At 41.8% G+C, this 22,537-nt stretch overlaps 2 protein-coding genes across 4 annotated transcripts; one reads left to right on the forward strand and one right to left on the reverse strand.

Moving 5' to 3' along the window:
- The first annotated feature begins 725 nt into the window (after window positions 1-725).
- On the forward strand, window positions 726-8,038 carry ctr9 (CTR9 homolog, Paf1/RNA polymerase II complex component). Of its 3 annotated transcripts, none has more exons than XM_071515812.1 (23): window positions 726-858; window positions 1,377-1,475; window positions 1,726-1,965; window positions 2,070-2,187; window positions 2,271-2,360; window positions 2,446-2,702; window positions 2,822-2,929; window positions 3,029-3,265; window positions 3,381-3,599; window positions 3,856-4,039; window positions 4,163-4,251; window positions 4,447-4,632; window positions 4,825-4,912; window positions 5,022-5,170; window positions 5,267-5,383; window positions 5,478-5,623; window positions 5,726-5,797; window positions 6,009-6,144; window positions 6,267-6,413; window positions 6,519-6,667; window positions 6,756-6,855; window positions 6,965-7,071; window positions 7,187-8,037. In XM_071515812.1, the coding sequence occupies exons 1-23, from the start codon at window positions 814-816 to the stop codon at window positions 7,587-7,589; spliced, it is 3,486 nt and encodes a 1,161-aa protein (XP_071371913.1). In that variant the 5' UTR covers window positions 726-813; the 3' UTR covers window positions 7,590-8,037. The 3 variants fall into 3 exon arrangements, with proteins under 3 accessions (XP_071371913.1, XP_071371912.1, XP_071371914.1); XM_071515811.1 differs by having other exon boundaries at window positions 6,959-7,071; window positions 7,187-8,035; XM_071515813.1 differs by lacking the exon at window positions 5,726-5,797 and having other exon boundaries at window positions 7,187-8,038.
- Window positions 8,039-9,085: 1,047 nt separating this feature from the next.
- Window positions 9,086-19,017, reverse strand: eif4g2a (eukaryotic translation initiation factor 4, gamma 2a). Its single transcript, XM_071515816.1, has 21 exons — window positions 18,991-19,017; window positions 18,009-18,115; window positions 17,776-17,841; window positions 17,123-17,248; window positions 16,818-16,920; window positions 16,596-16,727; window positions 16,430-16,496; window positions 16,188-16,339; window positions 15,565-15,675; window positions 15,292-15,474; window positions 14,916-15,058; window positions 14,520-14,679; window positions 14,309-14,416; window positions 13,760-13,888; window positions 13,558-13,662; window positions 13,253-13,468; window positions 12,752-13,010; window positions 11,941-12,145; window positions 11,091-11,299; window positions 10,807-10,928; window positions 9,086-10,605 (listed from the first exon to the last, which is right to left on the reverse strand). Exons 8-21 carry the CDS (start codon window positions 16,269-16,271, stop codon window positions 10,540-10,542), a joined length of 2,100 nt encoding a protein of 699 aa, XP_071371917.1. The 5' UTR covers window positions 16,272-16,339; window positions 16,430-16,496; window positions 16,596-16,727; window positions 16,818-16,920; window positions 17,123-17,248; window positions 17,776-17,841; window positions 18,009-18,115; window positions 18,991-19,017; the 3' UTR covers window positions 9,086-10,539.
- Window positions 19,018-22,537: the final 3,520 nt, after the last annotated feature.

A 22,537-nucleotide genomic window follows, 5' to 3' on the forward strand; every position in this document is an offset into this window, starting at 1 on the left:
GCTGTTTCCGAATGGCAGCCATACCTTCAATAGTCACTTTGTGCAGCTCACAGTGTGCCATTTCTGTTAAGACGGCGTCAATTCTGTGGTCATTTCTGAGGCCATAGTTTGTGGTTTTTAGCAACTAGGCCTATCTTGTTAAGTGTCCATCAATCCCTGAGTGCCGAGGACCTGCCATTATAAATCACATCAAAAGTTAAAGTAGCCATCTCTTGCAAGAGTACACAGCCTATTGTTAACTATCAAGCATTAGGTTTTTATAGAAGCTGAACTATAGTCTGAGCTGTCTTTGTGTTGTATTTACCAGAAAATAATTTATAAAACTAGATCCAATCGATATCTTGTCGTGGATACACAACATAACAAGACACATATAGGGAAAATTGCTTTTAGCTATTATGCACTTTATGAATGCTTGCTATGGAAAAAACCTTCAGGAGAAAATCAAATAAAATATGTAGATGCAAATCTATTAGAATTATAATTATACTGATGAACTATACTTTTTGCTGTTGCTTGTAAACAATGCCCACTTGAAGATGCTCTTTGCTCTTTTATTTGATCTTGTTTTCTTCTTTTAATTTCTATTCACTCGTGCATTAGGAGAACATCTCCACAATGTGTTTGCTACATGTCTTCTTTTCTAACGTCAGGGGGGACTCTTCCGTGATGTGCACTGAGCTGGCCGGACATAATTTCCAGAACACCGAGTATGTTTGTTTCTCAGCGGAAGTAGCGGCGGACTCTAAACCACGGGGTGTTGTTGAGCAAGTTGAATAAAAACAACAGAAACTGGATTTTTCGTCCTCCAAGATGTCTCGGGGTTCTATTGAAATCCCTTTAAGGGACACAGATGAGGTAAAAGACATCTAATGTGAAAACCTGCTTTGTTGTGAATGTTTGGCAGAGTGAGACCTGTGTGGCTAGCCCTGTAAGCTAACGTTAGCTAACATGAGCTAACTAGCGTAATCAGTTTTCGTTTTAACCTGTACTGTTCTAGAAGATATGAGATCAGGTACCGGTGCAGACTGTTGGGAAACATTACTTACCTACAACAGTTACTGATGTTTTGTGTCATACTGCTAATAACAATATTTACACACGCAAACTGTAGGTAGCTAAGTTGCAAGTTAGCTTGCTGACAGGTTTAAAAGGTCCATTTATCTTCTATCTATTTGGTTAAGGTAGCCATCAGGTGGTTAGTCTTAGTTAAGGTAAACTTTTAAATTCCACATCATATTGTGTGATTTTACTGTACATCAACAATCATCAATTTAATTATAAGTTCTCAACAAAACTAACAATACATTAAAGGTACTGTAAGACACCTGGCTCGATTTTGACTGCTCACGACTTTAATAACTTGTATCCTGCAGGTTATTGAGCTTGATTTTGACCAGCTGCCTGAAGGAGATGAAGTCATCAGTATCCTGAAGCAGGAACACACGCAGCTGCACATATGGATTGCTTTGGCGGTGAGTTAATGTAGCAGATTTGGATCATCATAAGCGGAGGAGTGTATCTTCTGCCCTATGCATCAAAAGAAAATAATGTATATAATTAAGTAAAGGAAATGCTGGCAGATATACGTAGAATCTTAAAGATAAATAAAATTATCAGAATCCAGATGTCAAACCTTGTTTATTAAAACAGGTTCTAACTAACAAATCAAATTTTTACCTAGTTTCACATTTCAAGAGTATTTTTATCTTTTCTTTTATTCAGTTGGAGTACTACAAGCAGGGCAAAACAGAGGATTTTGTCAAGCTGCTGGAGGCAGCACGTATTGATGGAAACCTCGACTACAGAGACCATGAGAAGGACCAGATGACCTGTCTGGACACACTGTCAGCTTACTATGTCCAGCAAGCACGCAAAGAAAAAAACAAAGATGCCAAGAAGGAGCTTATCACACAGGCTACTCTGCTCTACACCATGGCAGACAAGATCATTATGTATGATCAGGTAAGTAAAATGTCTGGCAAAATAGTTGATAATGGGGAAAATCAGTCAGAGGCTCAAGGATAGCTGCATTTTCAGTTAATATAACATGCGCTTGTCTCATTCAGAACCATTTGTTGGGAAGAGCCTGTTTCTGCCTTCTGGAAGGAGATAAGATGGACCAGGCAGATGCCCAGTTCCACTTCGTCCTCAACCAGTCCACCAATAACATCCCTGCTTTACTGGGCAAGTTGAACATAAAAATGAAAGATTGATCACAGCCTCTATGATTGATTCACAGGAATAACCACACCGATGTTGTTCAACAGGTAAAGCTTGCATCTCCTTCAATAAAAAGGATTACAGAGGAGCACTGGCATACTACAAAAAGGCTCTACGTACAAACCCAGGCTGTCCAGGTAAACACATTACTTAAATCATCCTGAAAACTAGATCCCTGTATTCCTGATTATTTCTAACATACCTTTCTCTGTCACTGACTAGCTGAAGTAAGGCTTGGGATGGGCCACTGCTTTGTCAAGCTCAATAAACTGGAGAAGGCCCGTTTGGCTTTCGGCCGAGCCCTGGAGCTCAATTCCAAGTGTGTGGGAGCCCTTGTCGGCTTGGCGGTACTCGAGCTCAACAACAAGGAGGCAGACTCCATCAAGAACGGAGTGCAGCTCCTCTCGCGGGCGTACACCATTGACCCCAGCAACCCCATGGTGCTCAACCACCTCGCCAACCACTTCTTCTTCAAAAAGGTAGCCGCTGGTCTGGTGGCACTTGGAATGCTTGTACCACCTGGTTTCTGTCACAAGTCTAAACCTGAGTGTCATTTAACTGTTACATTCACACCTCTGTGCTTTACTTTCACTACCAGGACTACAGCAAAGTGCAGCATCTGGCCCTCCATGCTTTCCATAACACAGAGGTAGAAGCCATGCAGGCTGAGAGCTGCTACCAGCTGGCTCGCTCCTTCCATGTGCAGGTAAGAGCCTGATCAATCCTGAGCCAGATTACTGTATGTTTCATAACACTCATTTATATGGATGCATCTGATATCTCTGCTCTTGTTTTCTTTCTTTAGGAGGACTATGACCAAGCCTTTCAGTACTACTACCAGGCCACTCAGTTTGCCTCGTCCACCTTTGTATTGCCCTTCTTCGGACTGGGACAGATGTACGTGTATCGAAGAGACAAGGAGAACGCAGCGCAGTGCTTCGAAAAGGTTTTAAAGGCCTACCCCAACAACTATGAAACTATGAAAATCCTGGGGTCTCTCTATGCAACATCTGATGATCAGGAAAAGAGAGACATTGCCAAAGTATGTACCCTACGCAGATTGTCTTATCATAGTTTATACAGTAATGTATTCTATGATCCTTTCAGGGATATTTAGCAAATTTGCATTTTGGAAACATGTTGCTGTGTTTTCCTAGGGTCATCTGAAGAAGGTAACAGAGCAGTACCCAGACGATGTGGAGGCGTGGATTGAGCTGGCGCAGATCCTGGAGCAGACTGACATCCAAGGAGCTCTGTCCGCCTATGGCACGGCCACCCGCATCCTGCAGGAGAAGGTGCAGGCCGATGTTCCCCCCGAGATCCTCAACAACCTGGGGGCTCTCCACTTCAGACTGGGCAACCTGGGAGAGGCCAAGGTACCTCGCTACCCCTCTGGAGGGTGGAGTTAACCTGGTAGCCTGCAATAGCTATATTGATCAGGGAAATCTTCAGCCACTGCATCAACTGTGTAGATAGTATTCAAATAGAGAATGTATGTAGCATAGCAGAATAACATAGTTCTTCACACTGGTAGCAGGAGTAGTTTTATCCATGATGAAGTGCACTGATGACTGCAGATCCTAGGAAGCAATTGCACTATTTCAAGGTTGGATTGTGTCTTCTCTTCTATAGAAATACTTTCTTGCATCTCTGGACCGGGCCAAAGCCGAGGGAGAGCATGATGAGCATTACTACAACGCCATCTCTGTCACCACCTCCTATAACCTGGCCCGCCTGTATGAGGCCATGTGTGAATTCCACGAAGCTGAGAAACTCTACAAAAACATCCTTAGGGAACATCCTAACTATGTGGACTGTAAGCATACGAAACAATGCATTAGAACATTCTACAATGACAAATGTGATAGCAGATAACAAAAATGGCTTTGTACTTCTTGAAATACACACATTTTTTTGCAATTTAAATTTTTATCTACAGGCTACCTGCGTCTCGGAGCTATGGCTCGTGACAAAGGAAATTTCTACGAAGCTTCTGATTGGTTCAAAGAAGCCCTGCAGATTAACCAGGTACTTTTGTCACCTGTTGTTTGATAGTGTAATTATCACTCCATCAGAAGTCCACATAATCTGATGCCAAATGATGATTATGTTGGTATACAGTATAAATAGTGATAATGGTATACAATACAGGTTTTCTATACTGTGTAGTACTGTGAGTTTTGTCCACATTATCTGATGTCCACCATGTTCTTCTGGACGCAGGATCACCCGGATGCCTGGTCCCTGATAGGGAACCTTCACTTGGCCAAACAGGAGTGGGGGCCGGGCCAGAAGAAGTTTGAGCGTATCCTGAAGCAGCCGTCCACACAGAACGACACATACTCCATGCTCGCTCTGGGTAACGTGTGGCTGCAGACCCTGCACCAGCCCACCAGAGACCGGGAGAAGGTACAGAACAAAGAGAAAAATTACAAACAGCACAGTTCTAAATGTAGCACAGGAGATCACTTATATGAAATGGAATAAGTGGTATTGATTAGCTCTCACACTTTAATGGTATTGCCAAATACTTGATGACATCATTGTATGGGGGTAAAAAATAATACATCAAATACAGCGACACTGTTGTTGTCTTGACAGGAAAAGAGACACCAGGATCGAGCCCTGGCGATATACAAACAGGTCCTGCGAAATGATGCCAAGAACCTCTATGCTGCCAATGGCATTGGTTTGTTGAGCTTTATTTTGTACTTTTTGTGCATCTTTTATCAGTACTGATAGTAAGGAATCATTAGCTTGTGTGTATGGTGTATTAACCCTGAATCTGTTTTGCCCAGGTGCTGTCCTGGCCCATAAGGGCTACTTCAGAGAGGCACGTGACGTGTTTGCCCAGGTGAGGGAGGCCACAGCAGATATCAGTGACGTCTGGCTAAATCTGGCTCACATCTACGTAGAACAGAAGCAATACATCAGCGCTGTGCAAATGGTAAGGGCCTTATTTGTGATGACCTTTTAAAACCATTGTCTTTTATTCAGTGTTTTGTTTTTTCTATACAGTTCAATGTTTTGATCTGCTCCACAGTATGAGAACTGCCTGAAGAAATTTTACAAGCACCAGAACACCGAGGTGCTGCTGTACCTCGCAAGGGCACTCTTCAAATGTGGCAAACTCCAGGAGTGCAAACAGATGTTACTGAAGGTAAAACAAAATGAAAAAGGCTTTTCTTGTATTGCTCTACAATATAAGGGTATATAACTGTCTTTAACTGTCTTTCTGATGTGGTGTTTACAAGGCACGTCATGTGGCGCCCAGTGACACAGTGCTGATGTTCAACGTGGCCCTGGTGCTTCAGAGGCTGGCCACTCTGGTGCTGAAGGACGAGAAGAGCAACCTGAAGGCTGTGCTCAGCGCTGTCAAAGAGCTGGAACTGGCTCACAGGTAGTGGCATACACCTTGCTCTACGCCTTCTAGTCTGATCCCCCTGCTATCCTCCACCTAATCCTCCTATTTCATCTGTCTCTTGCCCTCCTTTTCACACAGGTATTTCAGCTACCTCAGCAAGGCTGGAGATAAGATGAGGTTTGATCTAGCGCTTGCCGCCTCTGAGGCCAGGTCAGTCTGAACTTGCCTTCACCCCACCCCAGACACACACACACCTACACCTTAGAATTAGATTACCTCAGGCTCAAGTTGTTTTTAAGGGACAATCTTGAGAATTCATTCAATGTCAGTGTTGTGCAGTTTGTGTTGGAGCTGTGTTCATGTAGTGTGGGTTGTAATATCATGGGGGGCTTATGGGTGTGTTTGTGGGTGATGGTTGCAGGCAGTGCTCTGACCTGCTCAGCCAGGCTCAGTACCATGTGGCACGGGCCAGGAAGCAGGACGAGGAGGAGAAAGAGCTTCGGGCAAAACAGGAACAGGAGAGGGACCTCCTGCGCCAGCAGCTGATGAAAGAGGAGGTCTGTATGTTTTTGACCACAAAAAAACTTGAAACCTTTCACAGACAATTTTGCTTCTATTTTGAGCCACAATAAACTGCTTCTCATCATTTGGTTGACTTGTCACCCTCAAAACTCATCAGGAGGAAAAACGGAACAAGGTGGCTGAGGAACAGAAAAAGCTTCTGGAGCAGAGGGCCATGTATGTGGAGAAGACGAAGAACTTGCTCACTTTCGCTGATGGACCGAAGGAGACGACCAAGGAGAAGAAAAAAGGAGGTGGTGGACGTGTGAGTTTTAGCACAGACAGTACAAGTGTGTGGAAATCGGTAGAAACACTGAACTGCTTTGAATGCGAATGTGAATAACATAACTCTTTGTTTTTTCCATCCAAGCGTAAGAAGACTGGTGACATGGATGAGTTTGTCAATGATGACTCTGATGAGGACCTGCCACTGAAGAAGAAGAAGAGGAGAAAGGCTGGCAGCGGTAGTGAGCAGGAGGAGGAGGATGGAGAGAAGAAGTCACGCAAGAAGAGGAGGAGGTGATTCTGCTGCAGAGAATGCTAATTGTATTTTATTTTGGCCAAGGGACTTGTGTGCTTACAGTAAACTTTTTTCCTGTTTTTTTAGACCTACCAAGGGAGGTGATGATGGCAGTGACGATGAAGAGGAGGGAGGATCACGACCCAAGAAGCAACGTAAACCCAAAGAGCGCAAGAAGATTGAAAAGGTTCCTTTTTGTTTTTGTTCTTCTGCAATCATTAATGCTCTTTAATTGATATATATTTTTTCAAGCTTAATTTCTATGAATCTAACATTTCTGTACTTTTTAGCCCCAGCCTGACCGTCTGCCACCTTCCCTCAAAGGGAAGATCAAGTCAAAGGCCATCATATCATCATCTGAATCCTCTTCAGATGAGGATGGCCTGAAAATCGCTGAAGACAGGTAAAAACATACTGTTTCAAAGAGTATTTTACACTGAAACAAATTTTAATAAAAAAAACGGTTTGTATCTGTTACTTAATTTGATTTTTTATTATTGTCCCTTCTTCTCATGTAGACACCAAAGAGACAGTGGTTCAGGATCTGATGAGGAGGGTGAGGGTGGCCACAGGAAGCGCATTGCGTCCGACAGCGAGTCCGACGGAGGTCGGAACCGCTCTGCCAGCGAGGCGGGTAGCCCCCGGCGCTCTGCAGGCTCCGACGAGGACGACTCCGGCAGCGACCGGCCAGTGAAGAAGAGGAGACCGCAGCGGCAGTCCGACTCTGAGCAGTCGGACAACGAGAGCAAGAGGAGTCGGTCGGGATCGGACGACGAGTCGCGGCGCGGCTCGCCCGCCGCAGCTTCGGACCGGGGATCGGACCGAGGCTCTGAGCCTGGATCGGACAACGAGGGCTCCCCACGCCGCTCCGACAACGGCTCAGAGCCCGAGCGGTCCAACAACGAGGATGACAGCGACTGAGACTTCATAACTCCCTAACAGACTTGTCTCTTGTAAAGATGAAAAGGCATTCTGTACATCTGGATTTTTATTGTCAATTAAGCGCAGGGATTTCTGTCCGTGTCCTATCTTGGAATTAGCATAGAAAAGTGTAGTTTTGTAGCGCAGTAATATGGCGTATTCCTCACTACTTATTGGTTGTCAGACTGTTAAATCATGTCTTTTCTTAGATGCTGTGCCTCGCCGTCTTTTTGTTAATGATAAATCAGCTGGTTTACAGTAAACTATCTGAAAGGTCTAAACCTCTATTTTCTATCTTGGATGATCAAAAGAACATAGACACTGACCCAAAGACGGGTTGATGGTTCATCAAAATATGTACATTAAAAATTTAAAAAATGTGCAAGATGTGTATTGTTCTATTCTGCTCCTATATCATGCTAACACATACTGTACTTTTCCCTTATAGGAATATACTGTGAGCCTAGTTTGGCCAGCAACACACTGATTGATTAATGTTTTGTCTCTAATTACTTCGGGTGTCAAATTACACATTAGATGAGGTTAAAGTGCAGAAAAGATCTTTAAGATGTGAATGTGCCATTCCACTAGAGCTATTTTGGCAGCATACTTAAACTATATTGTGCGTTATTCACATGGAACATTTGGATAATTAATGTCTAATAACGTGGCTTCCAACCCCAGCATCCTACTACAGTGACTATACAGAGCACGTTAGGTTAATGTATACCATAGACTGTAAAACTGAGACATCTTCAGTGCTGCCTAGGAAGGACATCGGATATTTCAGAAAGTGATATAAGCAGTGGTCACCATAGTTGCCATGTAAGATTCATGTAGGTCTTTGCTTCTGTGTGCTCTAGCAGCTGTCCAGTTCTATGTAAACACAATGTCTGATATGGAGGGGGGTAAAGTAAATGAGAAGGCTAAGATGTGATATATATCTGTTCAATTCACAATCACTACTACTGAAATGAAAGATGGGTACAGGTTGGCCATTTTCAAAGGCAATTTCAAAACCTCTGCTTGTTTTTTTTACTGCAAGAAATTTATCAGTGAACATCAGTGAGATGGGACAATTGGTGATATGATTGAATAAGTAATTAGCCCATGTACCATTAGCTTGAGTACTCAGCGAGGTAAAACCTAGGCTTCTATACATAAACACATAGCTCAAAACAGATGCAGAATATCCCTTCATCACATTAATTTTATAGCACTTCTGATAGACCATGGCCCTTTTTTTTTTTTTTTTGTTTTAGCTCAAAGTCCCCAATCACAATCATTGCATTGCTTGCTGGCTCTGGTAATTGGAAGCAAGGTATTAGGCCTATTTTGGATTGAATTACCCAAATTTTCCAGGTCGGGCATACCAATACTTGCCGAGCCGAAATCAAAGTTGTTCAGCACAACGGCACATTTACTTTGTGCTTTGTCTGTTAGCAGATAGCTTGTGACAAGTGCTAAGAAAAATCCTCAGGACAAGAAAGTCAAGTGTGTAACTTTATTGAAAGTTGAGCCATCGTTGTACATTTAACTTTCCTAGCACTTACAGAACAGTACAATAACACTCTTGAATAGAAAGTTTCATTGTACAGATCCATTCTTTGTGATTTTATGAAGATGAAAGATTAGATACAATTAAAAACTCATTATCTAGACTAGACAAATATGGCAAACAGACATAAAATTTCCACACAAGGCGGTGGAAAATCAATTAAAAGTCATGTACATTTTTGTAGCATGAGATGGAAATTACAGCGGAAGAAACCAAGTTGTGGCCATACGTTAACATGTTATAAATGAGTAATTCAAGTATAGTTTGACATACAGGAGAGGTATAGAGCAACAGGGGTTGATAAATTATAAAGGCCGCATAGACTCATTTCTTCCGGCAAGGTTTCATACACTGACAAAAAGCACTTAATTCATTGGGATAAATTCAGGTACTTACAATCAGAATAGATGGTGCAAGTCAAACAGGCTATTTGGGCACAAATCCAGACTAACACAATTTCATTTGAAATGAGACAAAATAATTAAACTTCAAGCACAATGAGGTAGAAACCAAAACTACCATTATAATTATGGCAACCAATGACTACAGTTTAGGATTCTTTGCAACAAATCAAGGGATGTGTGTATGAATATTGCAACGACTCATGACATGATTATGTTGAGCAAAGTGCATCTCTACAGTGTTGCAAATTGATTAACACAAATGCAGTGAAGCAGCGTGAAAAGGCCCTTTGCAATATGTTTGAGCCATTTCTCCAATGTAAATGGTGTAAATGCTTTGAATAATGGCAGCACCTAGTGGCCATGCTAACACCTGCTGGATGTAACAGGAGATAAAATGGGTCAGGTTTTGGCGCCTTTCCAATTTCACTCTTTTTTACTGATAGTTTTGATGGAATTCTTTGATACACATTTTGTTTTATTTGAACTTTGTTGAAAACAAACAGTGTATCAGTTTTCAGCTTCATAATTCATCATCTTCATCCGTTTCTGCAATAGCCTATACTGCCTACTGCCACTGAGAACTGAAAATATAAAACCATAAGTAAATCTACGTATAAAATAAAATGCGCATTGGACCTGTCTACTCGCGTTTAAGTGGCTGTTGGAAACCGTTAGAAATAAACCATATTACAATTAATTCGCAATGACACAAAATATTCCAAGCTGCTATTACTACAGGCCTCATTCAAGCTGTTAAGCGAATGATGGTTTAACATCTGCTTTGCCAAAAGAAAGAAAACAAGTGGGTGGGGACGCCGGCTTAACATGTCATAGCGGAATGAACTGTAACAGTGGTTAGGGCTTACAATGAGAAGGGAGGGGGAGGTTAGGTTGAAACAGGACAAGACACAAGGAGACAAAGGAAGGGGGGGGAAAAAAAGCTGCATCATTCATTGCATCTTCACACCACAAGGCTTCGGCCGGTTCCTCAGTCACCATCATCTTCTGACTCCTCTTCCTCAGCCGTCTCCAGCCAGGTCAGCCACTGGTTCACCTGCACCGGAAGACAATATCAGCATTAGGTGAAGCCATTTACAATGAACCAATCATAGGTGAAGCCATTTGGAAGTGCATCATAGAAATGGGCTTCAAATTCTAGAGAGGCAGAGTTGCTGTTCACCTGCTAGGGCCAATGTGAGATACTATAAAAACAAATTTTAACAACCCAACTCATTAGCAATGTAAATACACTTACCTGAAATAATGCTTTTCCCTTTCCAGGAAACTCTTGGGTGATATCTTCTTTCCATGCAAGAAAGGCTTCTTCTTCAATTATTTCCATATCATAAAAGTTTACAAAGTAGCGCAGCAACATGCCTGGAAGTCAGTAACAATGAAACATTTAGTTGTTTTAACACATCTGTAAAAGGGTTACTGTGAGAAGAATATCTGTGAACAAAAAAGACTTTAGCCTGAGTGAATCATTTAAATGTCTTCATTTTTAAGTTACTAAAGCCAGAACTGCAAGTGTGCACATACCTTTGGGGAAAGCTTTAGCATTGCAGTGGACCTGCAGGGCATAAAGGGCACTGACTTGCAGGTTGATGTGATCATGCAGAAACTTCTGCATCACTGGCTTGAAAGCCAGCAGCAGCTGCTTCTCCTGATCCAGCTGTTCCTTAGTGGGCACTGCAAGCTGGTCCTCCTCCTCATTGGCATTGATCTCATGAACAATGTACTGCAAGAAGCTGACAAAGAAAGGACAAGCAACATTGTTTAGTTTGGGAATAGATTAATCAAGAAAGTAGGGAGAAACAAAGCAAGTCAATTTTATCAGCAGAAACTGATACTTTTGTCGCTTTTCCACCGCATGGTACCGGCTCAACTCGCCTCGACTCGCTTTTGGTAGTAAGGTTTTCCACTGCAGATAGTACCCCCTCAATGTGCCCCGCCCCCCACAACTGGTCGTCATAGCGACGCCGCGACACATATAGCAACAATGGAGGATATCGAAGGGATGTTGTTCTTGATTCTCGGTATGTGAAACAGATTTTATTTCAGAAGAGGCTGAAGGCAGCAAGACAAAAGACGGCTCTCTCTGGTTGCTCAAGGCGACGCAAGGGGGTAAGCTAACCTGGTAGCTAACGTTAGCATACGTCCCGTGTTGCGATGACGATTCTCTCTGACCAATCAGTAGTCTGCAGTGTTGTCACGTCACTTTTTGGTATCGCCTCAGCTCGCTTGGAACCTCGACGGAGGTGCTACGAAAAAAAGTACCAGGTACTAGGTAGTATGGTACCTGGTACTTGCCCAGTGGAAAACCAAAAAAGGTGAGTTGAGTCGAGCCGGTACCAAGAGGTGGAAAAGCGGCATTTGTCTACTGTTGTACCTGGTCATGAGGATGTTGACAAAGCCTTTGTCGGTGTGGAGTTTGGGGGAGATGTTGTCCTTGATCCACTTGTAGATGGACTGGGGAGAGGGGTCTGCTTTGATCTGTTTCAGCAGCTCCTTCTCCAGCTTCATCAGGGGAAACAAAAAGCTCAGGCCTTTGCCCTCCAAGATCTCCAACATCCTGTCCTTGTTTTGGTCGATTTCTACAGGAGTAAAAAAAACATTTTTAAATTACACCATCAGCAGTAGCAAAAGGCCGAGACTTTGAAATGAAAACATGACTAATCATGAAGGTTGAAGCAGTTGGAGCTCAACTGACAGTAGTTGTTGAGGCCATATGAGACTGGGGAAAACAGCACTGGGTTACTTGCCCTGACTTCCCCAGGCAGTCTGGGGATCCAAAACTGTCACTGCAATAATAACTTTGACTGTAGTAATAATAATAATAATAATAATAATAATAATAATAATAACAACAACAACACCACCAACACTGTGGTACTTAATTGATTTTTTTCTTTTTGCACCTGGTCAATTTAGGTGCAGGGTAGTCTCATGTTAGAGAATGGTTTCTACTGTCACTTTTCAATGAGTAACTGCAACAATTCATGAATTCATATCATTCTCATATGGCCTATGTGTTTTCTTAGTTGATCTTTCTCAAACAACTTGATTCATATTTTCACATTATACAAGTTGTGACTTGATGAACAAAGTCAAATCTGCTTCTAAAACAAAAGCAACTCAGAACCCCTACCCTAAACAAGTAACACATTACAAACACACTGACAGTGGGAGCTTGGACGTACCAGGTAGCATCCTCTGCATGTTGACCTTGCTCTGCTGGAACATGTCAGTCAGCCACTCACGATCCTTCAGTTTGGCTGTCTGCTGCAGGCAGAGCAGGAAGAGGGGGAAATGGGTGCCATTCTCCAGAGGATGGGCCAAGTCCGCAATGCTCACCAGCTCAGCAATGATGGCGCGTGCTGCAAACTGGGCCAGGTAGGACTTCACCAGTGGGATATCGACCTCAATCTTGGGACACTGGTCCAGAACACTCAGGAAGGCCTATCAAAAAAGATCAAAAGGTTAGCACTGAAAAGTAGTTTGATATTCAAATATTAATGAAATGTAGTGGTTGCACTCAAATTATCTTGAATCCTTTTCTGTCCATTTGAATATGAATGCAGACCACTTCAATTGTGAACCTTCTTCCAAACGCAAGTCACTAATAAATACCAAACAACATTCTTATCTGGGCACTGATATACATCAACTAACTTTACATGCTCAAAGGGTACCAGACTGACCTGCATTAGGTTTTCACCGGTGACAAGGCCCTCAGTGCAGAGTGCATGGATCAGGGTGCTGGCATGTTCCTTATCTTCATCTGAGCGTTCAAGGGAACAGACCACCATCTTGTTCAACATCTCAGACAGAAAATGCTTGGGCGCCTTCATCTCCCTCACACCATGCACAGCCTCGGCGATGTTCTTGCTGTTCAGGTAATCTGCCACTATCGTTTCCTAAAGGGAAAGGACCGTCAGACATACTACATATACACACACACTCACATGTATATTGATGAAAGAAGTGCAGAGCATGAGGAACTTACAGTCATTTTAAGCAATTCTTCCTTTGCAGGAGGTGGTTTTTTATTGGACTTTGGAGGTTTTTCCTGAATTGGAGGAGGGTTGGTTTTCAGTCCAAGCTGTGGAAGCTAAACAAAGAAAGCAAAATGTCCAAATGATTCTAAGAGCCTGGGGCTACTATATCAATTAAACATTGTTTTGTTTTTTTTAAATATTAAGTGCTACCTGTCCCAGTGGTGGAGTTTGTGTGCGTGGAGGCTGGGCACTTGGAGGAATCATGGTTGGTATCTGTGGCTGCAGCTTTGGCACTTGGTTTTTATTCAAAATGAATGACTGTGCTGGCCTTAGACTGATCTAGAATGGTAAAGAAGGGAAGTGTATAATAATATTGTCTAAGGGTTTGTCCACATTTTTTGACCCAAGGTCCTTAACATTACAACACCACTAGTGCTCTTGAAGCAATGAGAGTACTAGAGGATCCATTACCCATAGTCCAAGCATAGAATGCCAGTTCCAGTTAGCTTGTATGCCAAAATGTTAGCTACAAGCAGGGCTATGAACAGCATTCCTATACAATTCAACATTCTATACTTTTGCAAACCTTAATAACTGAACAGCAACATTTTCCCATGATTCTGCAGGTCTTTTAATCACCATAAACAGGTACAATGGATCATGGAGTACCCCCAAAATACAAAGTCAAGGAGTGAAAAATACATATAAATTTAACCTTTCCATACATATGTACTGTATGAAGCTATATGGCAGTTGTACCTCATCCGCGTTGAGCTGTCCTTTCTTGATGAATCGTGGTGCCATATCCTTGGATTGAGACTGCATTTGCATTGAGTGATTCTGGTTCTGGTTGTAGAACAGTTGATTCTGCCCCTTGGAAAGAGATTTTATAAAATGGTTGGTTGCAATGCCAGTTGCCTAGATTCATCAAGTCAAAATACTGAACAATCACACTGTAGGGGGTACCTACTTGGTTTGATTTCATGAAAGGTTTGCCTCCTATGTCAAACTGGGACTGGGGTAACGGGGCGGTGTGTCCATTATGGCCATTGAAGAGTGGGTTTGTGCGGTGACGTCCCATGGTAGGGGAATAGCGGTCCTGAATGACTCCTGGACCTGTGCCAATGCCGCTTCCCACTGAACAGAGAAAAGCAACATTAGAGACCAGCCTTTACAAGGACAAAATTCGATCACCTTTTTTTTTTTAAAGAGAGATCTGACTATCTTGAACAAGCACAAGAAAGACTATTAGTTCTACCACATTTTCTGGTGGACTCAATATGATGTCTTTTTTTTAAAAACAGAACTTCAACAGTAGCACATGCATTTAATTATGTCAGTTTTTTCTGTCGTCGTTACAGTTGACATACCAGGCATTTGTCCAAACATATCAGCCAACCCTCCGAGAGTTTCCCTGTCAAATTTGATCCTAGTTGGCATGAAGGCGCTGTCGATAAAGAAGTCAGTCCTCATTCCCTGGGACATTGATGGAATAAAAACACCCAAATCCTGCAAAGTATATGTTGGAATACACTCAGAAAACAAGAATAGAGGTGGACTGCTAAACTAGTACAATAAAATCAGTGTAAAATCATTGTCCAGTCAGAATTATTACATAGTGGTTTAAATAAAAAATGGTTGAAAAGTTCAATTAATGTTTGTGATTATGAATGATTCTTACTGAGTGTCAAATGACTGATGGATCAATGGATCTCCATTATAAAGTGTTCAGGGAGACTAACCTGTACTGCATCCTTACGAATCTGGTTGATCGTCTTTGGTCCATTGTCGATAAAAGCTTTGCGAGGCACCCAATTGTTCTCTCGCAGCTCCACTGTGTCCTGCAGCAAGAAACGAATCCTTGCCGGCAAGTCCTTGTTGTTCATTAAGGACCTCATGCGGCCAAAGTACTGATCCATTAAAGACTGGGGGGGGGGGAGAAATAATTTGTCATAAAATGGATCAAAGGAATTTCAAAATGAGACTTTCATTCAAATTATGTCCTAAATTCTTACCTTAGCCTTTTCATGATCAAGTCTAGGCCCGACAGTTCTCATTATCTGACAGAGGCATTCCAAATCCTCACCCATATCCTTAAGTTGGACTCTCTTCTTCTTTTCCAAAAGCTTAAAACAAAACACAAAAAAAACCAACTTTAAATACAGTTTCCCTTGGATCCTCCCATGATGTTTGAAGTGGCCAGGAGTTTGGCGTCACTAATTCCAGATGGTGATAACATTTCTATTTGGTCCATTTTAAAAACAATCCACTTTTGTCTGAGGGGTGATTTTGAGATACTTGGCTTATAACAACTAGTCGTACAAGAAATTACTGCCCATTTGCTACAAAAAAACCCCCATCCATTCACATCATTTGGCCCACCAGGCATCACCTATGTTATGTGTTGGCCGTTAATCCTTCGAGTTAAAATGTTTGGGCAGCCCTTATCAAAGGCATATGCTTAAACCTCAGTCTTAACACATTTAAGCATGTAGAACAGCATATTTCATCATGTGAGCATGTCAGAAAATTACACAAATTAAGAAATCTGAATTAAGCTTAAAATAAACCCCCACTTAATGCGAAAAACAAAAAAAACAAACTGGATAATCATTACGATTAACAGCTCTGAACTTACTGTTTTGATGCACCTATGAAGGATAGATTCGTGGATAAGATCAAGTTTGCCAAGTTCCCCAATGAATTTGATGTTGCCCAGCATCTTGATCTTGGCAATAGCACGCTGCTCCTCCTCCTCAGAGGTGAGAGGGTTGTCATGTTTGTCATAGACTACGGAAACAGAATTATAATATAAATAAGGAACAATTCAAGTGACCAAATATACACAAAGTCAAATGCATCTTAAAAGAATTCACTAACTTTCAACATTTCTGGTGCGGTTCTCAAATTCATCTTGAAGCTTGGAAATCAGAAGCCTCCTGAAGGTCTGTAAAGCAGAGCATGTGTTCAAAATGCAGACAATTAAGAAAATACCTAACACTCAATAGTGGTGTTGAGACCATATTCTTGCACAAATCCTACTTACGGTACTCTGCTTTTGTGGTGCTTGAATCTCTGGTGATGGGCCGTCAAAGTTTGGAGCATCCTCTGCCAAGCGCAGACATAGCTGCGCATAAAGCGAGCTATACTTGGGCTCTTCAAGGGCTTTGTCGACAATCTAAAAGGGAAACAAATACTAAATAAACAAGGTGCCCATTTTAAGAAATTACAAGTAGAATACGTGAGTAGAGCTAGAGAGAGTACTTGCCAACAAGATGACTCCTTTTAAGACGAGTTTTGAATCTACGCCCACATTCAGGAGCTCAAGGCATAGCTTGTCAAACTTCTCCGGGGTCAGTTTATTAAGTATGCTAATGGAGAAACAGAACAAAGGTTAAAAAAACTGCACACTTCAAAACAATATGCCACCAAAACCACCAATTTACCATTTCACAGACACTGATTTCCAGTGGAAGATTTACATATAGGCAATAGTGTGCATGACATGTACACAGTATGCGGGTGTAATTGGAGTAAATGTGGAATTCTAACTGTATTTGGGTGGAAACATACCCTCTCACTTTCCTGAAGATTGAATCATTTTGCTCTTTGTCATTGGAGGAGCTGACATCTCGTCTAGTGCTTCGAGAAGGTACCCATCTCTGAACGCTAGATCCTGGGGTTTTCCCCAGGAACTCGCTGCAACAGACACAAAAAGACAGCTGATATTAGAGAAATATTCATCGCAAAGGCATTACGTGATACGATTACTCTCTAGCCCACTTAAAAATAGTGGACTGATCCTTGATGGTTGAGTTACACCGGCCTTGACACACTTCACAGCTATGCTACCAAGATCGGTGGCAAAAATCAAGAACTAAAAACCAATTTAGCTCCCACATAATCTGACATAATCTCTGAGGAATGTCCATTTATTGCAATCAGAAAATGCAAATAGGTTACTCCTAATGTCCTAAGGCGCATAACTCCATAGGTGTATAATAACACTAGTTTGGTTTTCTGGGGCTACTCCATTGCTACAAACACAGCTCATTGGCAGTAGATGTTATTCAGTCACAACTGCCCCTTTGTCCCAGATGTGTTGATGAAAGACAATGATATTGATATGTAAATGTGTGTACAAGGATCAGTGAAAAGATTTAATGGCTATGCAATCAAGATTAGTGACTGGGTGTTCCATGGGAAAGGAAAAATTGAAAACGCACCTGTTGCCGACAGTCTTGGGATAGTGCTGGGGTGCACCCCCACCTCCTCCTCCTCCTACAGAAGCACTGTGATACAAAAGAGAGGGAAAAGTAATTACCTTGACATTTATTGTGCTAAGAGCTGAATTAAAAAGCGAGAGTCCACAGAGACACGTTGAAGCAAAGTCAGTAAGGTGAGGTGTGTGAGAAGGTTTCCAATATAATTAATTTAACAAGATGTAAATGTTGGATACCTTAAACGAGAAGCACCCCCTTCTGCGACCACACTCTCCACTTTGGCGGCTTGACAAAGAATATCTGAAAAGAATAATGTTCTAGGGGTGGGACAGGCAACAGCGACCTAAAAGTGGAGACAGACATGTAACAACAAATTAGTTAGCTGCCAACAGTTCATGAACATTCTTTTAACCTGACCAACCTCAAGATGCAACCATTCAGCATGGTCAATATAGCAGAGTAGTTCTTGTACGGAAAACCTGTACTTAGGGCTCCAGCCAGATGGTGGCGCACAACCGCGCATGCGCAGAAGACCCGGCCGGTAGCACGGTACTAAATTTAAAGATTTAACTTTCGCAGTTTGTCTGCTTGTGAAATTTACTAAGATGATGAACGAAATGGAACATTTGTGTAACGTTTTCTATGTACATCGAGGTCCTTGCCGCAAGGTAACGTTGCGTTATGGAAATTTAGTACACCCAATTTTATTGGCTTTGTCCGGACTCAGGATGTCCAGACGCAAATAACACAGCGACATCTTCAGGCGGTTTGGGCTGTAATCTAGTTAGTGGAACATTAGCGGTAACACAACCCATAACATAACGTGAATTTGTGAGCTTTTATCAAAAGTCAAGTTAATGGCTGCCATCCAACCACCAACTTAATTAGCTACAGAGCTAGCCTAGCTAGCATAGCTAGCGCTTTGTGGCACTCCCTAGCTGCGTCGTGTGCCCGATATTAATTAGCCTATATTTTTAAGCGTTGGAAATAGTAACACAAACATGCCAGTTCAGCACAGTTCGTCTACTTCAGATACAAAATGCAGATTAGCGTTTTACCTCATGGATGTAGGTTAGCTAACGTTAGCAGACTAAGCTAGCCAGCTTCGGACATCAACAATACTGAGGCCATTTTCCAACCGGCTAGCTAGCTGAGCAGATAGCAGCCCGACAAGGCTGGGAAAACAAAGGAAAACACTGAAAGAGTAAACTATCTTACCTTCACCAAAGGGACGTCAGCGTTATTGTTGTCTTGTCGACGATGAGAAAAAAATAAAAAGAAAGAGAGAGTAGAGAGGCAGAAAAGTCGTGGTTAAGCAGCAGAAGCACGGCCAGGCGGAACTCGGTGCTACCGGTACAGTGAAGAAAGAATGCTGACTATTCCTCTACGTCACTTGGTGTTGCTTTATGTGTGTGGGGGTTGGCTGAACGTCATCCTCCGCACCCTGGTCACGTCACATTCATAAAACTCACATTAATATGTCCTAATCCACCTTTGATGTGTGTGTGAAAAATTTCTAGGGAACTGAACAGTATCAGACACTCACTGGCACGATTTTTTTTTTTTTTAGATACGGAGGAAATACACCACAGCAGAACAAGAGTGACTATAGGGCCTTCTAGTGATTGTAAATTCACCAGTGCGTCTCCCTAGGGCAACTCTCTTTGTTTAGTGAAATACAACACCTCACTTCTTTATTAAATTCTTCAAATACAGGAGCCTTTTTGTGTGCACGCCTTTTGTTGTATTTCACTATTTTCTGTGATCCAGCACCTATCTTTTGGATGTGCATGTCTTTGTTTTGATTTTGAAACTCTCTTTGTTTTCCTTCCTCCACAGGAAGGTCGGAGCCACAGGGTCAACTACAGAACATCTCGCCCCTGGAGCTGGTAGGGATTCAACGTTTTTGCTCAAGGACACTGCAGCAGGATGGATGGTTGCTGACACAGGACTTGAACCCAGGTCTTACAGTTTTAGCACAGTCTTCCTACACCAGTGGTCTTTAATCCTGGTCCCCATGACACAGAGCCCTACTGGGTCTCAATCTAGCCATCTAATTAGGGACTATTTTACATCTGGGACGCCAGGAGAATGCAATTAACTACCTGGTTGGATAGAAAACCAGCAGTGCTTTGGTTCTTGAGGATCAGGATTGAAGACCACTGTGGTTATTAATACGGGATGCTAGGCAACATTGTTGATGTAAACCTACAAGAGATGAAATAATGAAACCCTCTACTTCTGACCTGCTCCTCACCTTTCTTTCTCCTTCTTTCCTTCACAACACACAGGCTGTAAAAAACTTCTCACTATAGGCCCTGTGTTTTCATGGAGCTCTGTGAGAGCATAATCTGATTCAGCTTGTTCTTAAATTACCAAACACATCTAAGTTTGCCAAGGCTATTTCACAGTCGACTAGAAGGCGGAGTTGTGGGGGGGGCTACTGAGTATTTTACAAGGAAGTTCCCTGGATCGTGTGTATTGAGAATGTGACACCATCTTATTGTTCACACTGATTTGGCACAGTGAGTCAGTTCCTCCATCTGCCAGTAAATGACTGTAGGGCAAGAGCAACGCCTCTTTGTGGCTCAGGTTACACTGAGACCCATACACCCATTATGTAATAGAGGAGATATTGTAACATTCACTATCATGACAAAGATATCCGGTGTTATCACAGTGGTTTAACAAAGATATTAAGATATTACAATGGTTTGACAAAGTCTGCTGGTGGAACTTATACATGATTATAGTGCTTATGAGTAATTTTAGTGCAAAGGCAATGCTAGGAGTGCATGGTTCTGATACAAAACATGAAACTGTAAGCCAGTGCATTTCCACTGAATTGTCACATGGTTAGTCTTGCATAGCAGACCTCTCTCTATACTTTTTGTTTTGTTTTTGCATTATGTCTGGCAGTAGGATATTCATGTGTCAAGAAGAAGCTGGGTTCTGATGTGAAATACACAATGTACAAAATATTAAGAACATCTTCCTGATATTGAGTTGCAGCCCCTTTTGCACAACCCACAACAAATATCTCAAAGCTTAAAAATACTTCTCTAACACATCTGCTTCTCTTTATCTACATCTCCTCCTTTGTGATTTGGGTATCGATTTAATAAGGAAAATTAATAAGGGATAATGGCTTTCACCATGCATTCACCTCATTAGTGTACTTCATAACACAGTAAGTTTCCCTAAACTGAAGTCAGTCTGAGTAAGAGTTATTCCACACTGATAGATGCTGCCTTGTGGTCTGCTGAAAACTTCACTGCCCAAAAGTCCACTATTAGTAGAATAGATGATGATAGACTTGACACTCTGAGAATAAGAATTGAATGAAATCAATGAAGGATGCAATCTTTTTGAGAGACTGTCTTGTCCTTTCAGCACCTTTTCATATGGAGCAGTGAGCATCTACACATTAGGTCTACATTAGCTTATCACTTTTAGTGAAGTTTACAAAATCTCTCTTTCACGATACTCTTATTGACACCGACTACTATACCTAATCCCATTACCTTCAAAGCTTTTTGTTCCATAGTCTGTTTATTTTATCATACTCCATTTTCCTTTTCATCTAGGGAGTGGTAGAGCTTTTTCTATGCCCTCACTCTCCTGCTGCTTTACCCCTGGGGGGCATCAATCATTCATCAAAAGCAAAATGAAGCCAGTTGTCTGACAGTAAACACTCCACTCCAAGCTAATAAGGCCCAGTGTGCCAATAAAGCCAGCGTAGGCTGGCCTTGCACACAAGTGGATGCAGTATAGTTCCAGTTGGAGCTGATGAGAAGTCAGTATTAGTACACTTCAGTGGTATGCTTTGTTTCTCTTTGATAAAGGCTTCAGCAATCTATTAATGCTGTTTGGACCTTGTTAGGGCCTTTAATATTCAGTAGCCAGATACTGAATGTAAATTATAATTTGACACATTATTTGTTTCAGTATTGGACTAAATGTGCATTTATGGTATGTGAAAAATCTTGGATCATGGTACTCAATGAATGGGTTAGAAATGGGTTAGAAACATTTTCTCACTCAAATGTATTGACTGAGCTCTTGTTACAAAGTATAACAGTATGTGACGGCTAAAAGGCCACAGTTTTAAATGTACTTTGAGACTGTCAACTGCTGGATTACATTTGTGTTGTAAATATTGGAATAAAATGGATATGCACTCTGGCTGGAATCTGAGAGGTGCAAATATATTGCATTAGTAACTTCTAGTCCTCCTCCTACATATAATCATAATCTACACACTTGAAAAATCCTTCCTTGGGGCATTATGAATGAGCATAAAGTACATTTCCATTGCCTGGCTGAGATTTGAGTTTTGTTTATTTAGCTTCAAGTTATTTACAGCAAAACTGGCCATTTAGAAGAATTGGGCACACAAACTTACCCACCTAATAGTTATAGTTGAATAATTGATTATTTGGATAGTGATACAGTGCCTTCACAAAGAGTTCAGCCCCCTATAGACTCTTTCTGTATTTTGTGGTGTTACAGTCTGAATTCAAAACTGATTAAATTAGGATTTTGTGGTGCATCCAAATTCCTTTGAATATCCATAAGATGTCTCTATAATACTCTAATATTAATGGTGGTGGCAGCATCATGTTCTGAGGGTGTTTTTCAGCAGCAGGGACGAGGAGACTTGTAACGATAGAGGGAACAATGAATAGAGCCAAATACAGGCAAATTCCTAAGTAGACCCTATACTTCAGAGTGCCAAAGATCTAGACTGAGGTGATGATTTATG

The sequence above is a fragment of the Centroberyx affinis genome, unplaced genomic scaffold (assembly GCF_046629955.1).
Source record: "Centroberyx affinis isolate AG114_WGS23_722 - 3 ecotype Tasmania unplaced genomic scaffold, CSIRO-AGI_Caff_v1 ptg000369l_1, whole genome shotgun sequence".
Lineage (NCBI taxonomy): Eukaryota > Metazoa > Chordata > Actinopteri > Beryciformes > Berycidae > Centroberyx > Centroberyx affinis.